A 24,420-nucleotide genomic window follows, 5' to 3' on the forward strand; every position below is an offset into this window, starting at 1 on the left:
TTTAAATAATCCGACGACGGAGCCTCTGTAAGTGAAACAGTAGTTTTCTTGCATACTCCTGAGGTGAGGGAATTTTCTCAATTTTCTGCTAAAAGTATTAGAGTGAATTGAGAATAATTTCCAATAACTAATTACTTGGTAAAATTTTAAAGCTTTTGGATAACACAAATTTAAGCTGGTACCATCTTTTGATGGGCGTTGTGAGGGTGCTATAACCTTCCTCACAAGTAACCGAACTCTCGAACCCTGTTCTGGTTAGTAGACCTGAACCTATTCTTTTAGGGACCCTTAAGCTTAGGTGTTCCCTGAAAGGACAGATTCCTTAGGTGGCCAATCACACCTAGATAAAAAAGATTGGTGGCGACTCCCTAAAAGTCAATGTCTAGCGATAGATCCCCGGATCTAGACGTTACGACAATTATTTTTATTTATTTTTACTAAATCACAACTAAAAGTTATTTTATCTTACCTAAGTCTTTTTCTAACATTTGTTTTATTCCTACTCTAAAAGTTTAGAGAAATACCACAAAAATCAGAAATAAAATAATAAAAATAATAAAAATTTGAGAACAAAAAAGAAAAAATAAAAAATTTATGAAAAAAGTACAAAAAATGCTCTAGGTCAACAGTTCAAAAGCAGTCTGGTTAGCCCAATGCATTTCAACCAGTTTCGAGTGGTTTAGGTTACTCAAAGCCGTTTGTAGACGTATCAACTGGTCCAGTATGGTTTAACTCAATTCAAACTGATCTAAAACTGGTTCAGTTGTTAATAGAAGTTGGATCGAGTCAGTTGAATCAACGGGTCCAGTTTGGGTCAACCACAATCACTTTTTTTTTCTTTGTCTTTTGTCTTCTTCTTTCTGCTTCCTTTCTTGTTCTTTCTCTCTCTATAGCCTTTATCTCTAGATGATTTTTGGCTACCGCTCTAGTCGCTAACGTAGCTTTTTTACCTTTTCTTTTTTATTTTTTTGATGGGTTTCTCAATAGAAAACTATGGCTCTTTTTTTATTTTTTTATTTTTGGAAAGGAAAGAAAGATTTTTTTATAGATTTTATAGATTTTTGGTTGGTTTTAAGACTATGAATGAAGGAACTGCTAAAGGCCATTTTTTGTGTTTGCTATTTATATGCTTTAAGAGAGGTTCAGGTATTCTTTGGATTGGCAGTGGAGTTGGGAATGATGGTTTGGGAATTGGTTTTTGAAGGAGTTGGGATGAAAATGGTGATTGAGTGTCATAATGCCTAGGTCCGTGGAGCTATAGCTAGACATTGACTTAAGGAGTCGCCACCAATCTTTTTGTTCATGTGAGATTGGCCACCTGACTGAATCTATCCATTTTTAAAGAGAAATCCTAAGCTTGACTTAGGTATCTTTAAAAGGTAAATTCCATATCTGCGAAACTAGAATTAGGTCTGAAAGTATGGTTATGTATGAGAAAGGTTATAGCATCCCTATAACGCACATCGAAAGATGGTACCAGCTCAATTTTGTGTTAACCATTAAGCTTAAAAAATTTTACGAAATAGTTAATTATTAGAAATTCTTCTTAATTGACTCCAATACTTTTGGTAGAAAATTAAAAAAAATTCTCTCACCTCAATAGTTTACAAGAAAACTATTGTTTCTTTTGCAGGAGCTTCGTCGTCGGATTAATTTACATTAAAAAAATTTTTAAAAAAATTGATACTTTCAACTTTTTCTTAAAAATACCTTTTTTGAAATTTTTATTTTCAAGAAAAAATGGTACTTTCAACTTTTCCTTGAAAATATTTTTTTTGAAATTTTTATTTTCAACGAAAATTGATACTTTCAACTTTTCCTAAAAAATGATTTTTGAAATTTTTATTTTCAAGGAAAATTGATATTGTCAATGTTTCCTCAAAAATGATTTTTTTGAAATCTTTATTTTAAAGAGATTAGTGAAAATTTAAAAATGTTTAATTAAATGAATAAATGATTTCAATTTAATCCATAAATAAATAAGCAAAAAAAAATAAAAATAATCATATTAATAGATAAATAATAAACAAACAGATAAATAAGATTTAAAAAAAAACAAGCCTTGAAGCGGCTCATCTAGGAGTGAAACAAGCGTGGCTCTAGAGACAGAGAGGCTGAAAAGGCTTAAAATATGGCTCAACTCAGCGACTTAACAATGGCTAAGTGAAACGAGTTGGCAGGTCAACGTGCTACGGGTCAGGTCGGATAGAGGGAAACGCGTGGATATTGCCTAGTTGCTGACTCAAAACGATGTCGTTTTTAGGTTGTATAAAAGATTAAAATTCATTTTTTTCTCAAACTGCTTCTTCTATTCCTCTCTCTACTCTTCTGCTTCTCTCTCTAGACAATTTTTTATCCTCATTTTTCATCAAATGTTATCAAAAAAATCATCAATTTCTGGGTTTATTATCGAAAACTAGATTTTTCACCGAAAAGTCATCAAAAATTTTAAATTTTCACCTAAAAATTCAACCTAATTCTGGAATTTCCAAAAACTTCCGAAGAAAATACAGAAAAATTTCCAAAAAAGAAAACTAATCCTCAAATCTAAATAATAAACTCCCTAGAAACTTCTTACCGCAGACTATAGTTTATTCGAAATTTTTTTATTACCTCATATTTTTCGCCCTTTTTCTCCTTATCCCTTTCTGTGTGATCACCGGGGTTTATATAGGGATTATGTGCAAAAATCAAAAATCAAAAATCAAAATTCCTTATCTACTTATCCTTGTTTTAAAAAAAATCCTTTCATCATAGCTTCAAAATTTAAACTACTGATTTAAGAATTTCATTAGGACTAGAACTCTAATTTTTATTCATTCATTTTTAATTAATTTTTTAAATATTATCTGAAATTCACAGAAAAAACTGGGTGTCTACAATTGTCACTCTTTGCATATTTTCTGTGAAACAGAAATTATGTAAAGATGTAGAAACCTATCATAACTTCATTCGGGAAAAAAATACTTTGGCATAAATTGAATAAAGTCTAAAAATGGAATGACTCGAAGAAGGATCTGGGATAGACCAAAATCCAAAACACAATGACCTGGACTGAACCAAAGTCTGAAATGAATAACTTGGACTAAGAAGGATTTAACAAAGTCAAAATCCAAAACAAAAAGACATGAACTGAATCAAAGTCTGAAAAGAATAACTTGGATTGAACCAAAAAAGCATTTGGCATAGGCCAGAATCTGAAACAAAATGACTTGGATGGAACCGAATTCTAACTTTACAACAATTATGAAATTTCAAAACTTCAAAGGTCCACAATTTGAAACACTTAAAAATTTTGTAATTGAAAATTTACCATGCAAGTTGAAACTCAAAGATTCACAATTTAGTTAAAAAAAAATCACAAATTTGGAATCCAAAGGTTTGCAATTCAAAGATTCACAGGATTCAAAAATTCATAAAAATTTCAGATTTGCAAGAATTGAAGATTCACAAAAATTTCAGATTCGTAAGAATTTGAGATTCGTAAGTTTTTCAAATTCGCAAAAATTGAAGATTCGCAAGGCTTTCAAATTCACAAGAAATGAATATTCGCAAAAACTTTTAGATTCGCAAGAATTGAAGATTCACAAAGTTTTCAGATTCGCAAGGCTTTTAGATTTGTAAAAATTAGAGATTCGTAAAGTTTTTAGATTCACAAGAATTGAAGATTCGCAAGGCTTTCAAATTCGCAAGAATTGGAGATTCACAAAGTTTTTAGATTCACAAGAATTGAAAAAACTTCTAGAGATTCACAACTAGAATTTTATCCAAAATTTTTAGGATTCTAATTAAAAAACTTTGGGTATTCATAAAATTTTTTTTTTTAAACTCAAAGATTCTCATTTAAATTATTAGATATTATTCTTAGAGGTTTTACAAATCATCCTTATCATTGAAAAGGTTTCACAATTTTAAAAATTGGGACGTTTTTCTTGTCAACAATCTCATCATGAAAAATTTTTGAAGTTTCAAAGTTCAAAATTCTCCTACCAAAGTCAAAATTTTGAATGATAATGATGCGGATGCTTTCTTAATGATGTAACAACCCAGTTTCTCACAACAATGTAGATGTCATACTCTAAACCATGATTCACATATTCACTACATGATGCAAATGTGTGATTAAACCAAGATATGAATGCAATGTAATGCAAATGTCTCAAAAATCAACACCATGACATTCTAATTGATTACAGTATTAAGGTTTTCAAGACTCCATAATCTCACATTTCCTTTTTAACTTCCTAGTACTAACATTTTCAAAAGCAATTCACCAATTTCGCTAACTAATCCATGTTATTTCCAACATTTGGTCACAACTCACATATTAAATTGGTTGATCCATCACCATATTCACCACTTGGGTATCACATTTACCTTTTCAAATAATCTTTTTCACTTTTTTGCCCTTATCATTTTGGATTTTTTTTCAAAAAAAAAATGTATGAATCTTTTATAAATATTGTCATTCATTGATTATCCTTTCAATTCATGACAAGCACAATGTAATCATATATTTTCTTGATTTATTCTAGGGATGCAAAAATGAGTAAAGGTAAGATGAATTGAGAGAAAAGGAAATCAATACAAGAGCAAGTCTAGTACAAAAATAAATAGATTAAGGAACAAATTCAAAGCATGTCACTAGGGTAAGTGTTTGAATGGTATAATGAATATTCAAACAATTTCTAACCTTAATCCAAGATTGATTTTCAAAAACTTATTCCATTGACTTTCAAAATCATTTTGAGCTCTTACACTTTGCCCTAGTTTCAAAGGATCTTTAGATAACATTGATTTTCCATACATTAAGCTATTATTCTAGTTTTCAGCTCAGATGTCTTTCTATCCAAATTGTCCTTTTGGGTTTTTAATTTGAGTCTTCCTTTTTTCTCTATTTTTATTTTTTATTTTTTTCATTTTTCTTATTATTTCATTTTCTTTTTTTTTTCATTTTTTTCTTGTTTTTCTTGTTTTTTTTATTCTTTCACCCATCATTGATATATTTTTCACATTAATCTCTAGAGTAATGAAGCAAGATTCTGTCGTTTCATCACGAGCATACCTTAGTCTAACATATGATTATTCAATTCAAGAATTCACATTTGATTCAAATAGACTTTTAAAAGTTGTAATGTAGGCCATGGTAAAGGGTCATGAAAGAAATGGATAAAATAGGCTCAAAACATGTGTTTAAAGGGTTTAAAATCAAAAGATCATTTTTCATCATGTGATGCGATTTGGCATTTTGCCCTGTTTCACATCATTTCACTTTTTTTTCCTTTTTCATCTAATCCCTCACAAAAGGACTTTTATTACTTTACCCCAAATCATGTGTGGCATTCATTTTTCTTTTTTTTTTGTTTTGCTTTTCTTTTTTTTTCCTTTTTATTTGAGACCCTTTACGATCTTTTGCCTCCTTTCTTTTTTAAAAATTACCCCCATTGTAAAGGGTGATCTTTGGTCAGATTCTTTTGAAAAAAAATCATAATAGGCTTAAAGAGGTAATAAAGAATAGTTTTTCGAATGGTAAAAGAAAGATGACCATTTTCATCTCAAATGTGAATGCCTTCTTTGAAGATCATATTTCAAATAAAGATAAACTGGTTAAATGCCTCCAAGACATGCCTATTTTTCATGAATAATCTGCTTACAAATTACCTTTTTTACTAAAATAATCTCCACATATCAATATAAATGAGTTTTCAAAATTAAATCCAAAAACTATTATTTATAATTGTCCAAACATTCACTATTTAGGATTTGAGAATGGAAATAAAATGGATATGAAAAGTAACAAAAAATAATGATTTGGATGGAAGAGAAAATTTAACGAAATGCATCAACTTACCTTTTATTAAAATGATAAAAAATGAAATCTTATTACATAAAAGAAATCTTAGATGGAAGAGAAAAATGTAATAAAATGCATCAACTTGCTTTTTATTAAAATGCTAAAAAATAAAATCTTATTACATAAAAAAAATCTTAGCATTACTCCAAAAGAAATCTAAGCAACTTTTAGCCAGTATCAACATCTTTGTCTTTCCCTAAGACTATGCCCTTGTGTGATCAAGTGAAGGGTTTTGATTGCCATCTAATTTTTTTGATTCATCGAAGCTTATCAAGCTTTTTCAGATCAAACTTTGCACCTTGTGTGTGAAAGCAGGACAAGTTTCTATAGAATGACCCACATTCCCATTATGGTAATCATATATGACATTAGCATCAGACCATTGGGGATAGGGTAGCTTTAATGGTTCTAAAATAACAGAAGATACTAAGTTATTTTTAACTAGCTCAAGGAATAACTTAGTGTAAGTCATGGGGATAGGGTCAATGTGTGTCCTCTCTTGATTATTTCAAGATCTCTTCAAATCACTCACTTGGTTATTAGACATTGAATCTAGTGTAGTAAAAGGACTGAGCTTATACGTAGTCGTTTGAAAAGTTGGTTAAAAGATTGGGTGTGGAACAGGATGGTAAGAGACTGGTGCAACATGATTAATGGCTGGATAATAAGTAAGATTTATTGGTTATGGGTATGGGGCATAACTTTTGAACTGTTGTCCTTCAAAACTCACAGCTTGAGCTTCACTTTTTTTTTTCTTTTGGACATCCCACCCTTTTTTGTACTAAATGTCTTTCCTTCTTCAAGCTTGCCACTCTTAATGACATTCTTTATCATTTCTCCAAAGATCACCATATCGATAAAATTTTTTATGGCGTTCTCAATCATTTTCTTAAAATATAGAGGTTTCAAAGTACTCAAAAATAAAATAGTCATTTTTTTTTTAGTAAAAGGAGGTTGAACTTGAGCAGCTACATCTCTCTACCTCTGTGCATACTCTTTGAAGATTTCAGAAGGTTTTTTTTCATACTTTGTAGAGATAGACGATCTGAAGCTAAGTCTATAATGTGTCGGTATTGGACGGTGAATGCCTTTGCCAAATTATTCTAGGACTGGATATAGATTTAGTCTAACTGGACATACCACATCACAACTGAACCAGTGAGACTATTTTGAAACACATGCATTAGTAATTTCTCATTATAAGAATAGGTAGCCATTTTATGATAATACATAGTAACATAAGTTAGCGGGCATTTTGTTCCATCGTATTTTTCAAATTCAAAGACTTTAAATTTTAGTGGGATGACCACATCTGACACTAAGCATAGTTCAACTGCATTTACAGAGCCAAAATAATCCATTTCTTTGAGAGCTAGCACTCTCTCTTTTAAAAGGTTTATTCATTATATGCTCGGGTCTTCCATCACCTTAGAAGTCATCATCTTCAATCCCTTTTTCTTTTTAATATCATCAAAATCAGGGACCTCAATTGGATCATACACCTTTGCCCTAAGGGTATGATTAGTGTAACTATGAAATGGCACTTCAAGGTATACCCTAGAAAATGGCATCCATGGGGCTTGTGTATTTGAAGGAGATTGGCTTTAATTTGGGCCAACTTCGAAAGGGTATAAAGGGTCCACAATATCCTGTTTCTCATTTAAATTAAGGGTATTTTTTACTCTTTTACCTTTATCTAATTTTTTTAGCATTTCCATCATCTTTGCTAACTCTCATTTTATCTCTTCCTAAGCTTTTTTGATCTTATTCATACATCTATTTTGCTTTTGTTCCATTTGCTTTGTTTGCGATCAAGTATTGTATGGGTGATGGGTAGGTTGGACAGGAATCTTTGATAGTTGAGTTATCCTTAAACCTTTGATTACCATGAATTAAGATGCTTGTATTACTACATGCTCATGTAATGAAGGAAGGATTATAAAAATAATCTTAATATGCAACCATTAAGATTTCACGTTAATGCATGTGAGATAAAAAAAATATGTAGTCTAATGTTATCTTGCTTTAAATGAAAGAAAAATAGATGAAAGAAAAAAAAATCAACTAACATGCATTTTATCATGAAAATTCATGCAACATGACATATACGATAGTTAATGTATACACAAGAAAAATCATTGCAAAAATGTAACCTAACCATTGGATTTTTCTACAAATGGGAAGGTAAGGCTCTAACTATGGGTTAGGCTCTCTATGGTCACCAAATGTGGTTCAAGGTTGATAGTCTAAAGGTTCTCAAATTATTCCTCACATCTTTGTTCATCATAGATTAGTGAGGCACTCATACCCTTGCCCATCATAGGCTATAAGTGGAAAGGATTCAATTTGAGTAAAAGTATTTCACTAGCTACTATAGAGGCATTAAAATCTCATGAAAGAGTAGGTACTTTACTCCTTCTTAAAGAGACGAAGCTCGAGGCATAGAGCTCATGTCATGCATATGCATATGAATGACATAATTAGCAAACAAATAAATAGAATGAATGCATAAAAAATCTTTACAAAAATTTTATTTTATTAGGCTTTTAGATAACACAAATTTATTTACTATTTGACTCTCAGCATGTCCTCAGTGAAGTCGTCAAACTATCATAATGTCTGGGTCTATATACCTATAGCTAGACATTGACTTAAGGAGTCGCCACTAATCTTTTTGTTTAGGTGCCATTGGTCATTTGACTAAATCTATCCCTTTTTAAAGAGAAACTCTAAGTTTGACTTAGGTATATTTGAAAGATAGATTCAATGTTTGCGAAATCAAAATTAGGTTTGAGAGTACGGTTACGTGTGATAAAGGTATAGCACCCCCACAACACTCATCGAAATATGATACTAACTCAATTCTGTGTTAACCGTTAAGCCTAAAAAATCTTATCAAATAGTTAATTATTGAAAATTATTCTTAATTGACTCCAATACTTTTGACAAAAAATTAAAAAAAATCCCTCACCTCTATAGTGTAAAAAAAAACTACTGTTTCTCTTATAAAGACTCCGTCGTCGGATTATTTTACATTAAAAATTTTTCAAGAAAAATTGATACTCTTAACTTTTCTTCCAAAAAATAATTTTGAAATTTTAAGGAAAATTAATATTTTCAACTTTTCCTCAAACGATATTTTTTGAAATTTTTATTTTTAAGAAAAATTGATACTTTCAACTTTTCCTCAAAAATACCTTTTTTAAAAATTTTATTTTCAAGAAAAATTGATACTTTCAACTTTTCCTCAAAAATGATCTTTTTTGAAATTTTTATTTTTAAGAAAAATTGATACTTTGAATTTTTCTTCAAAAATAATTTTTTTGAAATCTTTATTTTAAGGAGCTCAACAAAAATTTAAAAAGGTTTAATTAAATGAATAAATGATTTCAATTTAATCCATAAATAAATAAGCAAAAAAAAAAGAAAATAATCATATTAATAGATAAATAATAAACAAACAGATAAATAAGATTAAAACAAAAAAAACCTTGGCGCGACTCGACTATGAATGAAAGAAGTGCGGCTTCAGAGACAGGAACAATTAAAACGGCTTGAAATGTAGCTCGACTTAACAGCTTAATAGTGGCTAAATGAAATAAGTTCGCGGGTTAACACGCTACTGATCGAGTTGGATAGAGGGAAAATGTGCGGATCCTACCCAATTGCTGACTCAAAACGACATCATTTATAGGTTGTATAAAAGATTAAAATTTTATTTTTTTCTCAAACTGCTTATTCTCTTCCTTACTCTACTCTTTTGCTTCTCTTTCTAGGCGATTTTTAGTCACCATTTTTCGTCGAATGTTGCAAAAAAAATCATTGGTTTCTAGGTTTATCGTCGAAAACTGGATTTTTCACTAGAAAGTAGTTGAAAATTTTGAATTTTCACCAAAAAATTCAACCTAATTCTAGAATTTCCAAAAAATTCCAAACAAAAAAGCAAAAAATTTCCCAAAAAAGAAAACTAATATTCCAATCTAAACAACAAACTCCCCAGAAACTTTCTATCACAAACTATAGCTTTTTCAAAAAATTTTGATTGCCTCATATTTTCTTCCCTCATTCTCTATGTCCCTTTCTGTGTGATCACTAGGGTTTATATAGGGATTATGTGTAAAAATCAAAAATCAAAATTCCCTATCTATTTATCCTTGTTTGAAAAAAAATAATCCTTTCATCACAGCTTCAAAATTTAAACTCTTGATTTAAGAATTTCATTAGGACTAGAACTCTAATTTTTATTCATTCACTTTTAATTAATTTTTTAACCTTATCTGAAATTCACCAAAAAAACTGGGTGCTACATCAAGCTTGGGAAATGGGTGGCTTGACTAAATTTGGCAATAGTGAAAGACTGTGTGAAGTAATGGAAATGGCAGTTTGCAGATGGGAATTTTGCCCAATTGTTCCTGCTTTTTCAAATTCCTCTCTTCATCTGTGAATTCATGCTCTATTTAAAGAGCTAATCTCAGGTTCAAATCCCAAAAAATCTAGGATTTTAGAAAGATTTTTAAAGGATGGTTGGAAAAAATGGGTGGCAAACGATTAGAGCTTGAATTTTTTTCTACCACCTATAAGAATTTTTTCCCCATTTTTTGACTTTTTTTTACATTAATTTTATTAAATAAAATAATATATATAATAATTGAACCTAAATAATACATATGATTAAAATGCCCAAGTAAGTTTAAATTTGACACATCAAAGTGGAATGTAATTCATGATTTATTTCAATAAACCTAGACAAAATTAGATGTCTGAAGTATTAATGTTAAGTATTTTTTTTTTGGATTTATTTTTAGTATTGTTGGAGAATTTTTTTAATTTGTTGAGTAATTTATTTTTTATTTGTGAAAGTTTTGCTGAGATTTGTTGGATTTTGTTATAGATTTATTAACTTTGAGATGTGTAAGATTTATATTGGTTAATTTGGGTTTAATGTGTATTAAGATTAAATATATTTTGATGGAAATTTTATATTTAATATTTTTTAAATTTTAATAATAATTATAGAAATTAAAATTATTTATGTTGATTTAAGCATATAATTGGGTTTGATGTAGAATAAGATTTATATTTGTTTTAAAGTAATTTATATATTTGATAGTCTAGTGAAGTTTACATATTATTAATTATTGAATTATTATGGTTTTATTGTATTGATCAAACTTAATATAAATAAAATAAAATTTTTTCTTTTCTTTTTTTTTTTCATAATCTATCTGTGAATCTATTTGTTAATCTAATACAATATGATCAATTGACTTTAATGATATGTTCTTCAATTAATATTTATAATTTCATTTAGTTATTTATGTCCTTATTTAAATTTGAAGGCTAAACTTATATATGAATATGTTACATTTTTGTAGCTGCTATTAGGTAGGAGATTTCTGATAAGATAGATAAAAAAATTGGTTATACCAAACAAATCTTTAGTGTTCCAATCCATTTCAGTATCTTTTCTCCTAATTGTAAGATAAATGTTAGTCAAGTTGTATAATCCCTTTTCATAAATAGCTATTATCTAAAATAAATCAATAATTATTTAGTAACCAAAATGAAACTCCTAATTATTTTCATATGATGTAAAGAAAATTAGAGGATTTAGATTAGTTACTTAGTGGTTTCAATTCATCTTGCCAACTTTTTATAGTACCAACATGAGCTTAATTTACTTTTTGAGATTAACAAGTATGCCTACCACCTATCATTCATTGGTTATTATTAGTTTATTAGTAGATTAGATCTGTGGTATTTCTTTAAATTGGCTTGAATTATTACCTCTAATTTTTTGAATTTCAATTCTTTCATAAAAGCTACTAAATGTACCTCTTGTCTTTTGTTTTTATATATTAGTTTATTTTGTTTCAGTTCTTTTAGTGAGTGTCTCAACCTTTTGCAAGTTGTTTTTTATGTTGACATATTCATGTTATAATGTGGATTAATTTAGGTAATAAGTTGTGGTACTTGACTTGTCATGTAGACGGACAACCTGAAAACGTTGTGCAAGACATTGAAAATATGGTTCGTTCATTTATCAAAAAGGTAAATAGAGATAAAACTTGAGAGGTTCTTGCTTATTCTTAGTATACTAAACCTAGCATAATTGAAAGCAATGTCAATTATTGTTCATCTAATAAATGTGCAATTATGTAAATATTTATGAAGTATAAATGCAGGCTTTTTTTGGATCATACGCCTTGAATGTATGTGTATATAGATGTGAATTTGCTAAATAGTAGCCTTAATTTTCTTTTAGTAGTTTGATTAGGGTGGTAATGTTTGATTTTTCATGGTGTAGAGATTAGTAAATAGAATATATTCTTTTCAATCCAGTCCTCTATCAATTTACATGTGCAATCTGCATATGGTTTATTTTCCATGTTGCATCTTACTTTACATTGAGTGTTTAATTTTTTTATGCATCTCACATTCTTTTCTTGTCTTCTTTATTTAGGCATTTGCATGTCATCATTTATTATGGGTAATGTTAATGAAGATGGAATCCATATTTCTCATCAAATGAAAGAGGCATATCAGGTTGTGTCCTGGTTGTATTTTATTTATATTTGTTTTCATTATTTTGAACATTCAAGCAAAAAATTCTTTATGACATATATAGAATAATGCCTAACAGATTGTGTTCTGCTGTAATCTTGTAAAAATTTCATTCCACTTTCAACATTGTGGTGTAAACTGTAAACAAAATCGACCTTTCGTTTTTTATTTTTTTGTAATTAGAATTCATAAATAATTTTGTAAAATATTGTTGTATTTTTTTATAAATGAAATGGAATGTTTTATTTATTTATTTATATATTTTAGTATTCATATAATTACTTTAAAAATAAATTTAAAAATATAATAAAATTATAAAAATTATAAAATAATAGTTAAATATGATTGAAAAATAATATTACCAACAAATTTATTGACGAAAAATTTCGTAAGTAAATCTATTGGTAATTGCCGATGGAAAATTTATCGGTAATTACCAATGGAGTTCAACTATTACTGATGGAATAGCATTACTGATATAGCTAGCACTGATGAAATTTTTTTGTTGCTAAAACCGTCACTAATGCTATTACCAACATATTTTCAGTTTTTACCAATGGAAGATTCTATTGGTAAAGCCAAAATTTATGGTGGTGAAAGAACCAACCATGAATAAAGAAATGGATATTGAATTGAACCAATATACAAAATGAGACAAAAAAGGGGAAAAAAAAAGGTTATTCACAATGAAAACTAAGACTAAGGTTAAACAAAAAAGTACTCAATCACTCACATACAAAAGTGAATCAACGTTGAAGCTTGTAAAGTATTTGTTTCAAAATAAATATTCATTATTCATTTTGGGGAAAAAAATGATAGAGCACAAGGATGTTAATTTTAGGGAAAAAAAAAAGCTAAAGCCTTATCATAGGGTTAACTTTTCCATATATATATATGATATTATAAGATACAAAGCTATTGAATAAGGTGTGTAGATGTCGATATCTACATAGATAACTAATTATCTGCATAACTCATAAGATTGTTAAAATTATATAATTTATGAAATTGAAATAAAAAATAAAAAATTTAATTTTGAAATTTGAAAAAATTTAAATTATCAAACTTATCAAAGTCAAAATGGAATAGAAAGATCAAATCTTTTTAAAATTTTCCCTCCCTAAGTTCAATTTTAGTTTCTACTAAATCAGTCTATTTATTTTAAATCCAAAATGAGACATATTTTCTATTTAAAAATAATTATGCATTTTTTTAAAAAAAATTATAGAAACCAATTAAATGAATATACAAGATTTAGTTATAGATACCAATTATATGCTAAAAAGTGTTAAAATGATACATTATAAATATACTAAATTTCAAATCACTCATAAATGAGTTTCAAAGATGATTGATAGGGATTAGTAATTATTAAAATATTCATATTCAATTAAATACATAACAATAATATATAATTCTTTGAAAAAAAATAAAAAATAAAAAATAATTAATTACACGCATATGAGCCCCTTCAAATATAAAAAACAACATTGTATGAAATTATCATTCTTTAATTTTTAACTAAATCTCATTTAGAAAAAGTTATTGTATATGGATTTGACAATTTTTGCAAACTTTGTAAACTTCTCAAATTGTTGTATGTGTATGAATAACTAATATATAACTTTGTTGAAAATGAAATTGTAAGAAAAACTTTAGGCAAGACACTTTCAGGAAGCTTTCTTAAGGATAATAGTTCCCTACTAGGTACAAATGATTATTAAAAATGTTATTCCAAAAATATAATGCCCAAGGAAGAAAATTTGATTGTACTTCAACTCTTTATCGTGGGTATTTAAATATCCAACACATAATATTTGAATGCTCGTTTTCTGACTTCAAATTTTTCATTTTGAAATAGGAAAGTCGATTGTCCCTCATGGGCAATCAATTACTCAGCTCAAACAAAAAGTCCCATAACACAAGCAGGTGCTTGGGTAATCAGTTGCTCACACTTGCAGTTGATAGGATAATCAACTGCTCCCTCCTTACTTCATTCCAATATTTTTTTCTATACTTCCAAACATTATTTTTCAAAACACATGCCTTTTAAAAGGTTGTAAAACAATGTTTTTACTTTAATAAACTTTTAAAAAATATATCTTTGATAATATATACAACAAAAGTATCACAAGTAACTACATCAAAATATGAAATATTAAAGTTCTTAATCACTAAATTGTATATCAATGTATTTAAATTATATCATGTAAAACAAGATGCATTTTTGTTATAAAAAAGTATATAATGTTCATTCAAGAACAAATTTAATTTCTACGTACCATTGTTTTAATATGAGCATTAATACTTTGTCAGCATATAAATGTGCATTTAACTGTCGTGTTTGTCTATACTAGTGCCAACAGCCAAGGAAACATTAAGAGAAGGAATATATTATATTTTTGTATTAAAACTATGGTTATTCACTTAAAACATGAAGTATAAAATATTTATGCATGTTGGATTTTACATTTTTAAAAAAAATTAAGATTGAATAATATTCACAACAAATCCTTTTACTATTCTAAAATGTTGAGCAATAATTTGATTACATATGTCAAAATATTTTTAATTACTATTTTAAGTTTTTTAATTATTAATTTGAATTTATTGATTTATTCATATTAAAATTTTATATACTCCAGTGTCTTGTGCATAGCACGAGGTTAAAGCTAATGAAAACCTAAATTAAAGAGAAATTATATATTTTTAGATAAAAATATTAATAAATAAAAAATTATACAAATAAAATAATAAAATATAAATATAAATAATCATTATATTATTTATTTTTAATTTACATTTTAATTTAGATTAATTTCAAAATAATGAAAAACCAAACTAAAATCAAAATTTTAATTCAATTTGATTTAATTTTGAAACCAAACCGGATTCTTTTAGTTTTCAAATCAAACCAATCCAAACCAAATTAATAGTTTTGGTTGGTTCTTTTGGTTTTAATCAAATAATGCTAAGCCATAAGACTAAACATTTATCTCATTCTAAAGCAAGTCTCCAAAATCTCATTGTAGCCTTTTTGGAAATATTAAACCATAATTTGTTTTATAGAAATTTTTTTGTCAATTTTTTAATTTTTTACTATTTAGAGTTAGAAAACAAACAAAGACACATAGCACCCATACACACAAACAATAGAGCAAGCCCAAAACAAAAATAAGAATATAAAAATATATTTGTTTTGATCCAATCCAAAATAGTTTACTCAAAACTTAATTCATTAACAAATAGATATTTATAAATGTGAAACTTTTGGAATGAAAAAAGTCTCCAAAAACTCTTTATTTAAAACTTAACCTAAAACTCAATGATACTATTTTAATAACCTACTCACTTAACTATTCTTTTAGTATTTAACTATTTAGAATTACCGAATTAAAATTAAAGCATCTTATTTATAAGGGTGAAACCCCTTATAAATATACTAAAATTTTGATGTGGGATATAAGACAAAGTTTAACTCTTATAACTTCATTCAATGTGAGATTAAAAAATTCAAGGCAAAACTTAACAAATCCTCCATTGACTTGAATCTTCAAATATTTCAATTGTATCTACAAAGCTGAATGCTCGCCTTTTTTCTTTTCCTTCCTTATGGGAATCTTAATAACTGAGCCTTCATCAAGCATATATAAGTGTTCTTGACTTTATTCCCTTACAAAATCACACCACCATTCTTATACACTTTACATCAATTATTTCAACCATAGTAGGTATACCCACAAGAAACTAACTCACTCAAAATAATAAAATTATTGTTACAACTTGGTACATATCTTACATGATAAAGAGTCATAACAATACCATTATGAGATCTAAGGTAAATACTCCGAATGCCTTGAATATATACCTTTTCATTATTGATAACCACAATATCCTCATACTTCTCATTATTTTTCAATTCCACAAAGCAACTCTTATCATTGTAGATATTGATAGAAATAGTTGAATCTAAAACCCAACCATTGTCACCTTTCAAGGTTTGAGTTTTATCCACACAAGTAATAAAAAAGACATCATCATTAAACACAACAACACTTGTATCACTTTTTTATTCATTTGATTTCTTCTTGTCAATAGCCCTTTTGAAAGCAATCATACCACTTCTTAACTTCTTACAATACACTTAGATATGTTCTTACTTACCACACTAATAACATTTTTCTACATCACTTCTATCTCTTAACTTGGATTTTTCTCTTGATCCATTAACCTTTTCTTGAATCCAAAACCCTCTATAGCTAGTACACTCTTTTTATGTGATAAGTTTTGTGTTTTCATAAATATTTCATTCTCACGCAATAGGATAGTCACATCATCCAACTTTAAAGTAGATTTATCCATCGACAAAGTCTGAATTAAAAGTCTAGAGGACTTGAGTAAAGATACAACAAAATTAAAGCGTTTTCTTCATCTTCTAATTCATCAACAGAAATAACAAGTAATTGAGAAACTAACTTATTAAACTCATTCAGATGATTATGAAGACTCGTACCTTCTTTTATCTTCAGAGAATATATATTCATCTTCAAATATAATATGTTAGTCAATGACTTTGATGTGTATATACCTTTAAGCTTATCTCATAAACTTTTACGAGCTCAATATACTGTACTTTATCTTTGGAGTTAGGGCTAATCTAATAGTACTAACAGTTTTCTTTTAAAGTTGATTCCAATTGCTGTTAATCATTCCCTCAAGCTTACTATTGTTTAATGTCTAATCTAATCCTTATTATACTAATAAATCTTCAATCGTACTTTATCATAATATAAAATTCTTCTTTCCATCAAATAAAGTAATCTCAAACTTAGGCATACTAGACATATATTCAGACATTTTAAGATACTTGCACCATCTTCACGAAACTTGAACTCCTTTCTCCATGTTTCAAACATCGTTCTTGTACCACTTATTGGGAAACAAACAAACACATGTAGCACCCATATACACAAATAATAAAGTAAGCCCAAAATAGTAAGCCTAAAAAAAAAAACAAATATATTTATTTTGATTTTACCCAAAGTAATCTATTTTAAACTCAATCTATTAACAAATAAATATTTACAAATATGAGATTTTTGAAATGAGAAAAATCACAAAAAACTCCTAAAACCAAAGCAACTTATTTATAATTTGAAATCTCGTATAACTTTATTAAACTTCTAACGTGGAATATAAAACAAACTCTCAATATTTAAGACAAACCTCAATTAGTGACAGTTTTTTTTTCTTAAAATTATTTTAATATAATAAGATGATTAGTCATTGACTACTACTAGCCAAAATGTTTACTAAAGTTAATGAATGATAAATACAATTAATAAGGTCAGTTCATAGTAATTGTTTGATTAATTAAACTCATCACCGAAGAAATGACTTAAATCCTTGAAAGTACAATTCCAGGTTTTTTTTTTTTTTTTTTAAATCCAAACATCAAGACAAATTTATTGTCGTTGACTTATTTTTCTTATACATGGCACTAATTAAACACTTCTAAATTGTAATTTTATATGAAATAATTAAACTTAAGAAAAAATAAAAATACCGATATAATATATTTAATTTCTACTTGTTCACCCTCGATTCAATTGATAAGGAGAAATATCATTTTTTTCCTATTAATTAGGGTTTGATCGAAACACCTTAATCAGGTTAATGTGAGAGACTATGTCTTTCAAGAAAGAAATCATTTTAAGAGTAATTGTTCACGTAATCTCATAAAAAATACTATTACTTTCAAGTTTTATCTCTGTTGGAAAAACCCTGGGAAAAACGAAGATAGTTGGAATTGTATATCAATAAACAGTCCAAATAGTATAGTTTTCTAAGAATTACAGTGCCATACACAGCAGCAGCAACAAACCGCTACACAATGGGGCAGTCCAAATTGCAGTTAGAATGAAACCAAAGTTCTCTTTTTTTTCTCTCTCTTCACCAATTCACATGGTAACCAAGAGGCTGTCCTTGTGTGTGTGGTTTTCTTTTCTTTTCTTTTCTTTTTTTTTAAATTCTATGAGCAAATCTTGTTGACAGACATGTGAACGACTAGGGCTTTAGGGGTGCACTTTTTTTTTTTTTTTTTTTTAATTTTAGGACCAATAGGGGTGGTTTGCATGTGCCTCTTCCTAAACTTCCTATCCCTTTTTCTAACTTAATTAGTTAGGTCTTTTTTATGTAGTGTTCATTCCTATTGTATCCAAATAATTTCTTTGTAATAACCACCAAAAATTCTCTTGGTAAAGAATTATTGTAAAGTTATATCCGAATATTTGATTCAATAATTAATATATGCTTTCTCAACTTAAAAAACTAGGTTTCAAATCTTCCGTCCTCGTAAAATCCCACAAGATTATTTGATAGTATCTACCACCTTGACTATCAAACAAAACATTCAAGCCTAAAATCCTGAAGAATGAGTTGTGGTTTGATCTGCATATTACTTTTTATTTAAGAAAAAAACCCCATCGTTAAACGTGAAGAGTTTAAGATTCAAATCTATGTTTAGTCAAGAGGTTTAGCCACTTAGCTTAGTAAAAAATTGTTTGAATAAATATAATTTTTTACTTTTTATTGTTATTTTGGATTGCTTATTAGTAGATGTGGTAATTATAAACATAATATTGTGACATAACATAAAAAATATATGAAAATGACATGTGTTAAAGTTTTGACAACAAAAAAGATTTGGAAAATACTGAAAAATATGACATATATTTAGATTCGTTGATATGAATTATGACATGATAATTTTTGTGTTTTATATATGTTTGACACAAATAGAAACTGAAATTGCCAAGTCTAATTATTAGTTCATAACGTAAAAAATATAGGAAAATATGTTAAAGTTTTGATAAAAAAAAGGATTTGGAAAATACTGAAAAATATGTCGTTGATATAAATTATGACACGATAATTTTTGTGTTTTATACGTGTTTGACATGAATAGAATCAGAAATTGCTAATGTCTAATTATTAGTTTGTTAGTATCACTTGAGGTCTTTTTGAGTGTAGGGTCCCTTCCTAGTGTGCTGCATGGATTGGCCTATATGTCTTTTATCTCGCAATGACTATAGATAGAGGGGGTGTTTTACTGGGCTATATATATATATATCATCCTTCTGGCTAATTTAGACTTAGGAGGAAGCCCCCATAAGCATTTAGAGAACTTTCTCTTTTGAAGTGGGACTTTAGAGAGCTTCTTGAGAGTATCAATGGCTGTTTTCGTGGTGATTCTTGGGTTGTTTGCCTTGGTCCTCTGTATCTGCACTGCACTTTTGAAATGGAATGGGATGAGATACAGGAAGAAAGGTCTGCCCCCTGGTACAATGGGTTGGCCGGTCTTTGGCGAAACCTCTGAGTTTCTCAAGCAAGGTCCTAACTTCATGAAAAATCAAAGAGCAAGGTGATTGTTTTACGTCAATCTTTCTTACTTTCTTCTGTTTCTGTTCCCTATACAACAGCTTATTACTTTGGAATGGCTTCAAAAGCTTGAAAGTTGTTCTGTTCTTTCAAGTCATAAATATATATATACTGGCTTTTCAGTTTGGCAAAACCCCATTTGAAAGCTATATGTTAAAAGAGTTTCTCTTTTATGTCTCTTTTTCCCTTTTTTTTCCTTTTATGGGAGTAATAATGTTCTTAGCATGTCATGGCTGTCACTTAAAAACAGTTATAGAGATTTTAAATTTAGCATAAAAAACGGTAAAACATTCATGTAATTTATCTAATACTACTTTAATATAATTCTGTGTACTTCTTTTCTCCTACAAACAGATATGGCAGTGTTTTCAAATCCCATATACTGGGGTGTCCTACTGTTGTTTCCATGGATCCAGAGTTGAACAGGTATATCCTCATGAGTGAAGCCAAAGGCCTTGTTCCTGGCTACCCACAATCCATGCTAGATATCTTGGGAAAATGTAACATTGCAGCAGTCCATGGCTCCACTCATAAGCAAATGAGAGGAGCTCTGCTTGCCCTCATTAGCCACACCATGATCAGAGAACAACTTTTGCCAAAAATAGATGAATTCATGAGAACTTTCCTCAGTAATTGGGACAAAAAAGTCATTAACATACAAGAAAAGACAAAAGAGGTTTGTATGACATTCAAATTCATACAAAAACTATGAAAATTTTTAAATGGTTTTGCTCATAGTTCCCCTGTTTCTAATCTGCTTCTGTTCTGATATTTTGTATAGATGGCGTTTCTATCATCACTTAAGCAAATTGCCAGTGCTGAATCCAGTTCAGTAGCTCAAGAATTCATGCCTGAGTTCTTTAAATTGGTTTTAGGGACCTTATCACTTCCTATTGATCTTCCTGGTACAAATTATTGCCGCGGATTTCAGGTAAATTGATAAGCCTTTCAACTCATATCTAATTTTTCATTGCAGTTTCCGGTTATAGTTAATAAGTAAGATGTTTTATTATGATTTGCAGGCAAGGAAAAATATTATAAGAATATTAGGACAACTTATTAAGGAGAGAGCTGATTCCCACAACGACATGCTTGGCTACTTGATGAGAAAAGATGATAGTAATAGACATAAACTAAGTGATGATGAGATCATTGATCAAATAATCACAATTTTATACTCTGGTTATGAGACTGTTTCGACTACTTCGATGATGGCTGTCAAGTATCTCCATGATCATCCAAGAGTTCTTGAAGAGCTAAGAGTAAGTTAAAAAAAAAACATTTTTCTTCAGCCTTGAACTATTTTCTATATCTTTGTTTCATGCTTTTTGGGTTTGTTGAGTTATTGTAAAAAAATTTTTCAGAAAGAACATATGGCAATTAAAGACAGAAAAAAGCCAGAGAATCCAATTGAATGGAATGACCTTAAGTCAATGAGGTTTACAAGAGCGGTAAGAAATTTGTAGATTTTTTTTAGACAAAGCATTTTTGTAATCACTTTTTTTACAAAGAAAAGTTTAATGATTTGCTGTGCTTCTTTTCATGCAGGTGATTTTTGAGACTTTAAGATTAGCTACAATTGTTAATGGAGTTTTGAGGAAAACTACTCAAGAAATGGAACTAAATGGTGAGCATTAAAATATTCATAGTGGGATCCATATATTGAAAATAATTCTTTTTGGTTTTACCTTTCTATATGAACTTTATGGGCTCAAGAAGTTGAGTTTGCAGGGAACTTTTTGAACCAGAAAAAAATCGTGTAAAAAAATGTAATGCATATGAGATCATCTTCCCTTGGTGGACCTTACCTTATCGTGATTTACATGCCATACCTACCAATCCAGCTAGACAATTCCCTGGATGATTCATTTTCTTATTTTCAATGATTTTTGAAAAGAAAGGAAGTTTTTTTCAGAAGAACAGAAGGTTTTTATCAGGGTTAAAATATGTTCTATACATTTTTATGTTTTTGAAACTTTTCTTGGAATAAAGAAAGCAATAGCTTGGGATAGAAGAGGTTTGCAGGTGCTAAAATTTGAAGGTTAGATATGAAAAATAGTTATATGAACTGAGTTAAACTTCGGATTCTATATTTTTACGTATTACTCAGTTTGTCCAATGATTGGGTTTTCACTAGCCTCTAGATAACATTCTGGGCCTTCCTCACTTTCTAGTTCAACATTGAAACAACTTAAAAGGAATTATACATGTCTGATCTTCAATTTTCTTTTCTGTTTTTTTCTTTTCCAGGATTTGTGATTCCTAAAGGCTGGAGAATTTATGTTTATACAAGAGAGATAAACTATGACCCTTTTCAATATGCTGATCCATTAGCCTTTAATCCATGGAGATGGATGGTTCGTAACCGATAATTTCTTCCAGTTTTTTTGCCTATTTTCCCCGCATTTTATCCATGAAAGAAGTTCCATGTTTAATTTTAAATGATTCCTGAATGCAGGACATGAGCTTGGAATCTCAAAGTTATTTCTTAATATTTGGAGGAGGCACCAGGCAGTGTCCTGGAAAGGAACTAGGAATAGCAGAAATTTCTACTTTCCTTCACTATTTTGTAACCAGATACAGGTAAGCTAATATATCATTGTTCAATCTGAAAAACAGAAAAAATATATAAAAAAACAAAGAAAATGAATTTAGTTCATGGGAATTTTAAATGTTTTTTCCATTCTCGTTTTGAGTGCAGATGGGAAGAAGTTGGGGGAGAAAAATTGATGAAATTTCCAAGAGTTGAAGCACCAAATGGACTACACATTAGAGTTTCATCTTACTGACTAACTAATATAAGTACAGAAAAGATAGTAAAATTCCTATGTTCTAACAAAAGTAGGAAATGAATGACACTGATGAGTTTTCCTGTTTTCAGGCTACTGACTGTGAATTCTGAAATTGTGCCCTCTATTTTTTGGTAGGATTACAGCATATTCTTACCAAACTGGGAGAATTTGCTAATACAAATATCTTCCATATATATATATATATATATAAGTTATAGTAATAATCTCAAATGCGAACACGATACACGAATTACCAAAACTCATTTTCTAGTTGGATTTGAACTCTTCCAGGATATATATATATATATGTTCCATTAATACTTGAAAAGCTAATGTAATACTATTTTTTTCATTTTTTTTCTTTTATGATTGTGAAGTTGGAAGAGTAGCAGTTCAAATTAAAGACTTCTATTTTTCAGAAATGTTGTTTTATTTTTTATTTTTTTTTCCTTCTGCACTGTATGTTATTCTGGACCTGGATGCATCTGCTAAGATTTCTCGACAATATAATCAGGTAATACAAAATTTGAGGGTTTCGGTTTTATGATTCTAGTGGTTTTTTTCTAATACCATCAAGGTGTTTTAAAACTTTGCTTAGGCTTAATTTACTTCCCAAGTCATTTTAAAGATGCTTTTTTCATATCAATCCAATGCATTCAGAAAAATTTTTTGAGTGCTCTTCATTAAAATTAAACTTTGATTGACAATAAAAAGAAGCTTATCTCATAACTAACTAGATTAATAACTGTGAGTCTTATTATACCATTGAATAAATGTGTAAATGATATATTAGTATTCGTAAGTTGTTCGAATTAGATTCAAATAAAATTTGAATTTGGTTTGATTATTATTGAGTGGAGCTTGAGCTCAAGTAGCTCGACTCATTGATCGAATTAAGTTCGAGTATTCTTATACTTAAATTAAATAGCTTGCAAGCTTAATCCGATTTTTATATTTAAATATATTTTTATTATTTTAATTAATAAAATATCTCGAACTCGAACTTTAACTTGAGTATAAATAATTAAATTTTTATTGAATATAAGAATCAAGTTTATTTTTACATATTAATCGAACCTAATCAAACGAGTTCGAATAATTTAATTTTTATCTCGAGTCGAGCTTGAACTAAAAAAATAAAACGCAATCGAGTTCGAACCGAATTTCAAGCATCGAATTTCAAATCAAGCTTGAGTTCAAACTTGATACTATATCGACTCAAATTCAATCAATTGTATCCTTACCATTGAGATGAATAAAAAAGAGATCATCGAATTAAGCTAGAAAGGTAAAGATAATTTATGAAAATTTATTTAATACATAAAATTTTTAACTTCACTAATAAAGCTAAAATGATTATCATATATTTTAGTAGAATATATTTAAAAGCTAATAAATTAATATAAAAAATAATAATATTTGGCAATATTTTGATAAGGCTTTTGAACTATAAAAATAAAGTTGAAAAGATTATCAACATATCCTATCAGAATATATTTAAAAGTTAATAAATTAATATAATAAATTAAAATTATGTGGAAATATTTTGATCAGGCTTGTGAAATATGAAAATTCTACCGATGCATGAAATGATAATCCTCCGATTTACTTGTCTTGGATCACGAAACCCGATGGAGAAATCTATCATTGCTTTATTGGGTTACAGCTTCTGGACTATTTTGGTGGACCGCTAAAACTAATGGGCTACTTAACTTGGGGACTAGCGAACTTGTAGATTTCATTTTCCCAATCTTGGGCCCATAGTATCTC

General features: G+C 28.7%; 1 protein-coding gene across 1 annotated transcript; it reads left to right on the forward strand.

Annotated features, from left to right (window-relative positions):
- The first annotated feature begins 19,527 nt into the window (after positions 1–19,527).
- Positions 19,528–23,245, forward strand: LOC111306268 (cytochrome P450 85A-like). The gene is made up of 9 exons (XM_022904171.2): positions 19,528–19,841; positions 20,213–20,534; positions 20,640–20,789; positions 20,881–21,120; positions 21,223–21,309; positions 21,407–21,485; positions 22,109–22,215; positions 22,317–22,441; positions 22,560–23,245. The coding sequence occupies exons 1-9, from the start codon at positions 19,651–19,653 to the stop codon at positions 22,645–22,647; spliced, it is 1,389 nt and encodes a 462-aa protein (XP_022759906.2). The 5' UTR covers positions 19,528–19,650; the 3' UTR covers positions 22,648–23,245.
- The last annotated feature ends 1,175 nt before the right edge of the window (positions 23,246–24,420 follow it).

Source organism: Durio zibethinus, chromosome 21 (assembly GCF_047325235.1).
Source record: "Durio zibethinus cultivar Kanyao isolate XHJ-2024 chromosome 21, ASM4732523v1, whole genome shotgun sequence".
Lineage (NCBI taxonomy): Eukaryota > Viridiplantae > Streptophyta > Magnoliopsida > Malvales > Malvaceae > Durio > Durio zibethinus.

Bases quoted from the DNA above. Each gene is read 5' to 3' on its own strand.
- LOC111306268 (XM_022904171.2), top strand. From the start codon at position 19,651: ATGGCTGTTTTCGTGGTGATTCTTGGGTTGTTTGCCTTGGTCCTCTGT. The intron at 20,790-20,880 runs GTAAATTGATAA...TATGATTTGCAG, and splicing joins ATTATTGCCGCGGATTTCAG to GCAAGGAAAAATATTATAAG. The intron at 22,216-22,316 runs GTTCGTAACCGA...TCCTGAATGCAG, and splicing joins TTAATCCATGGAGATGGATG to GACATGAGCTTGGAATCTCA.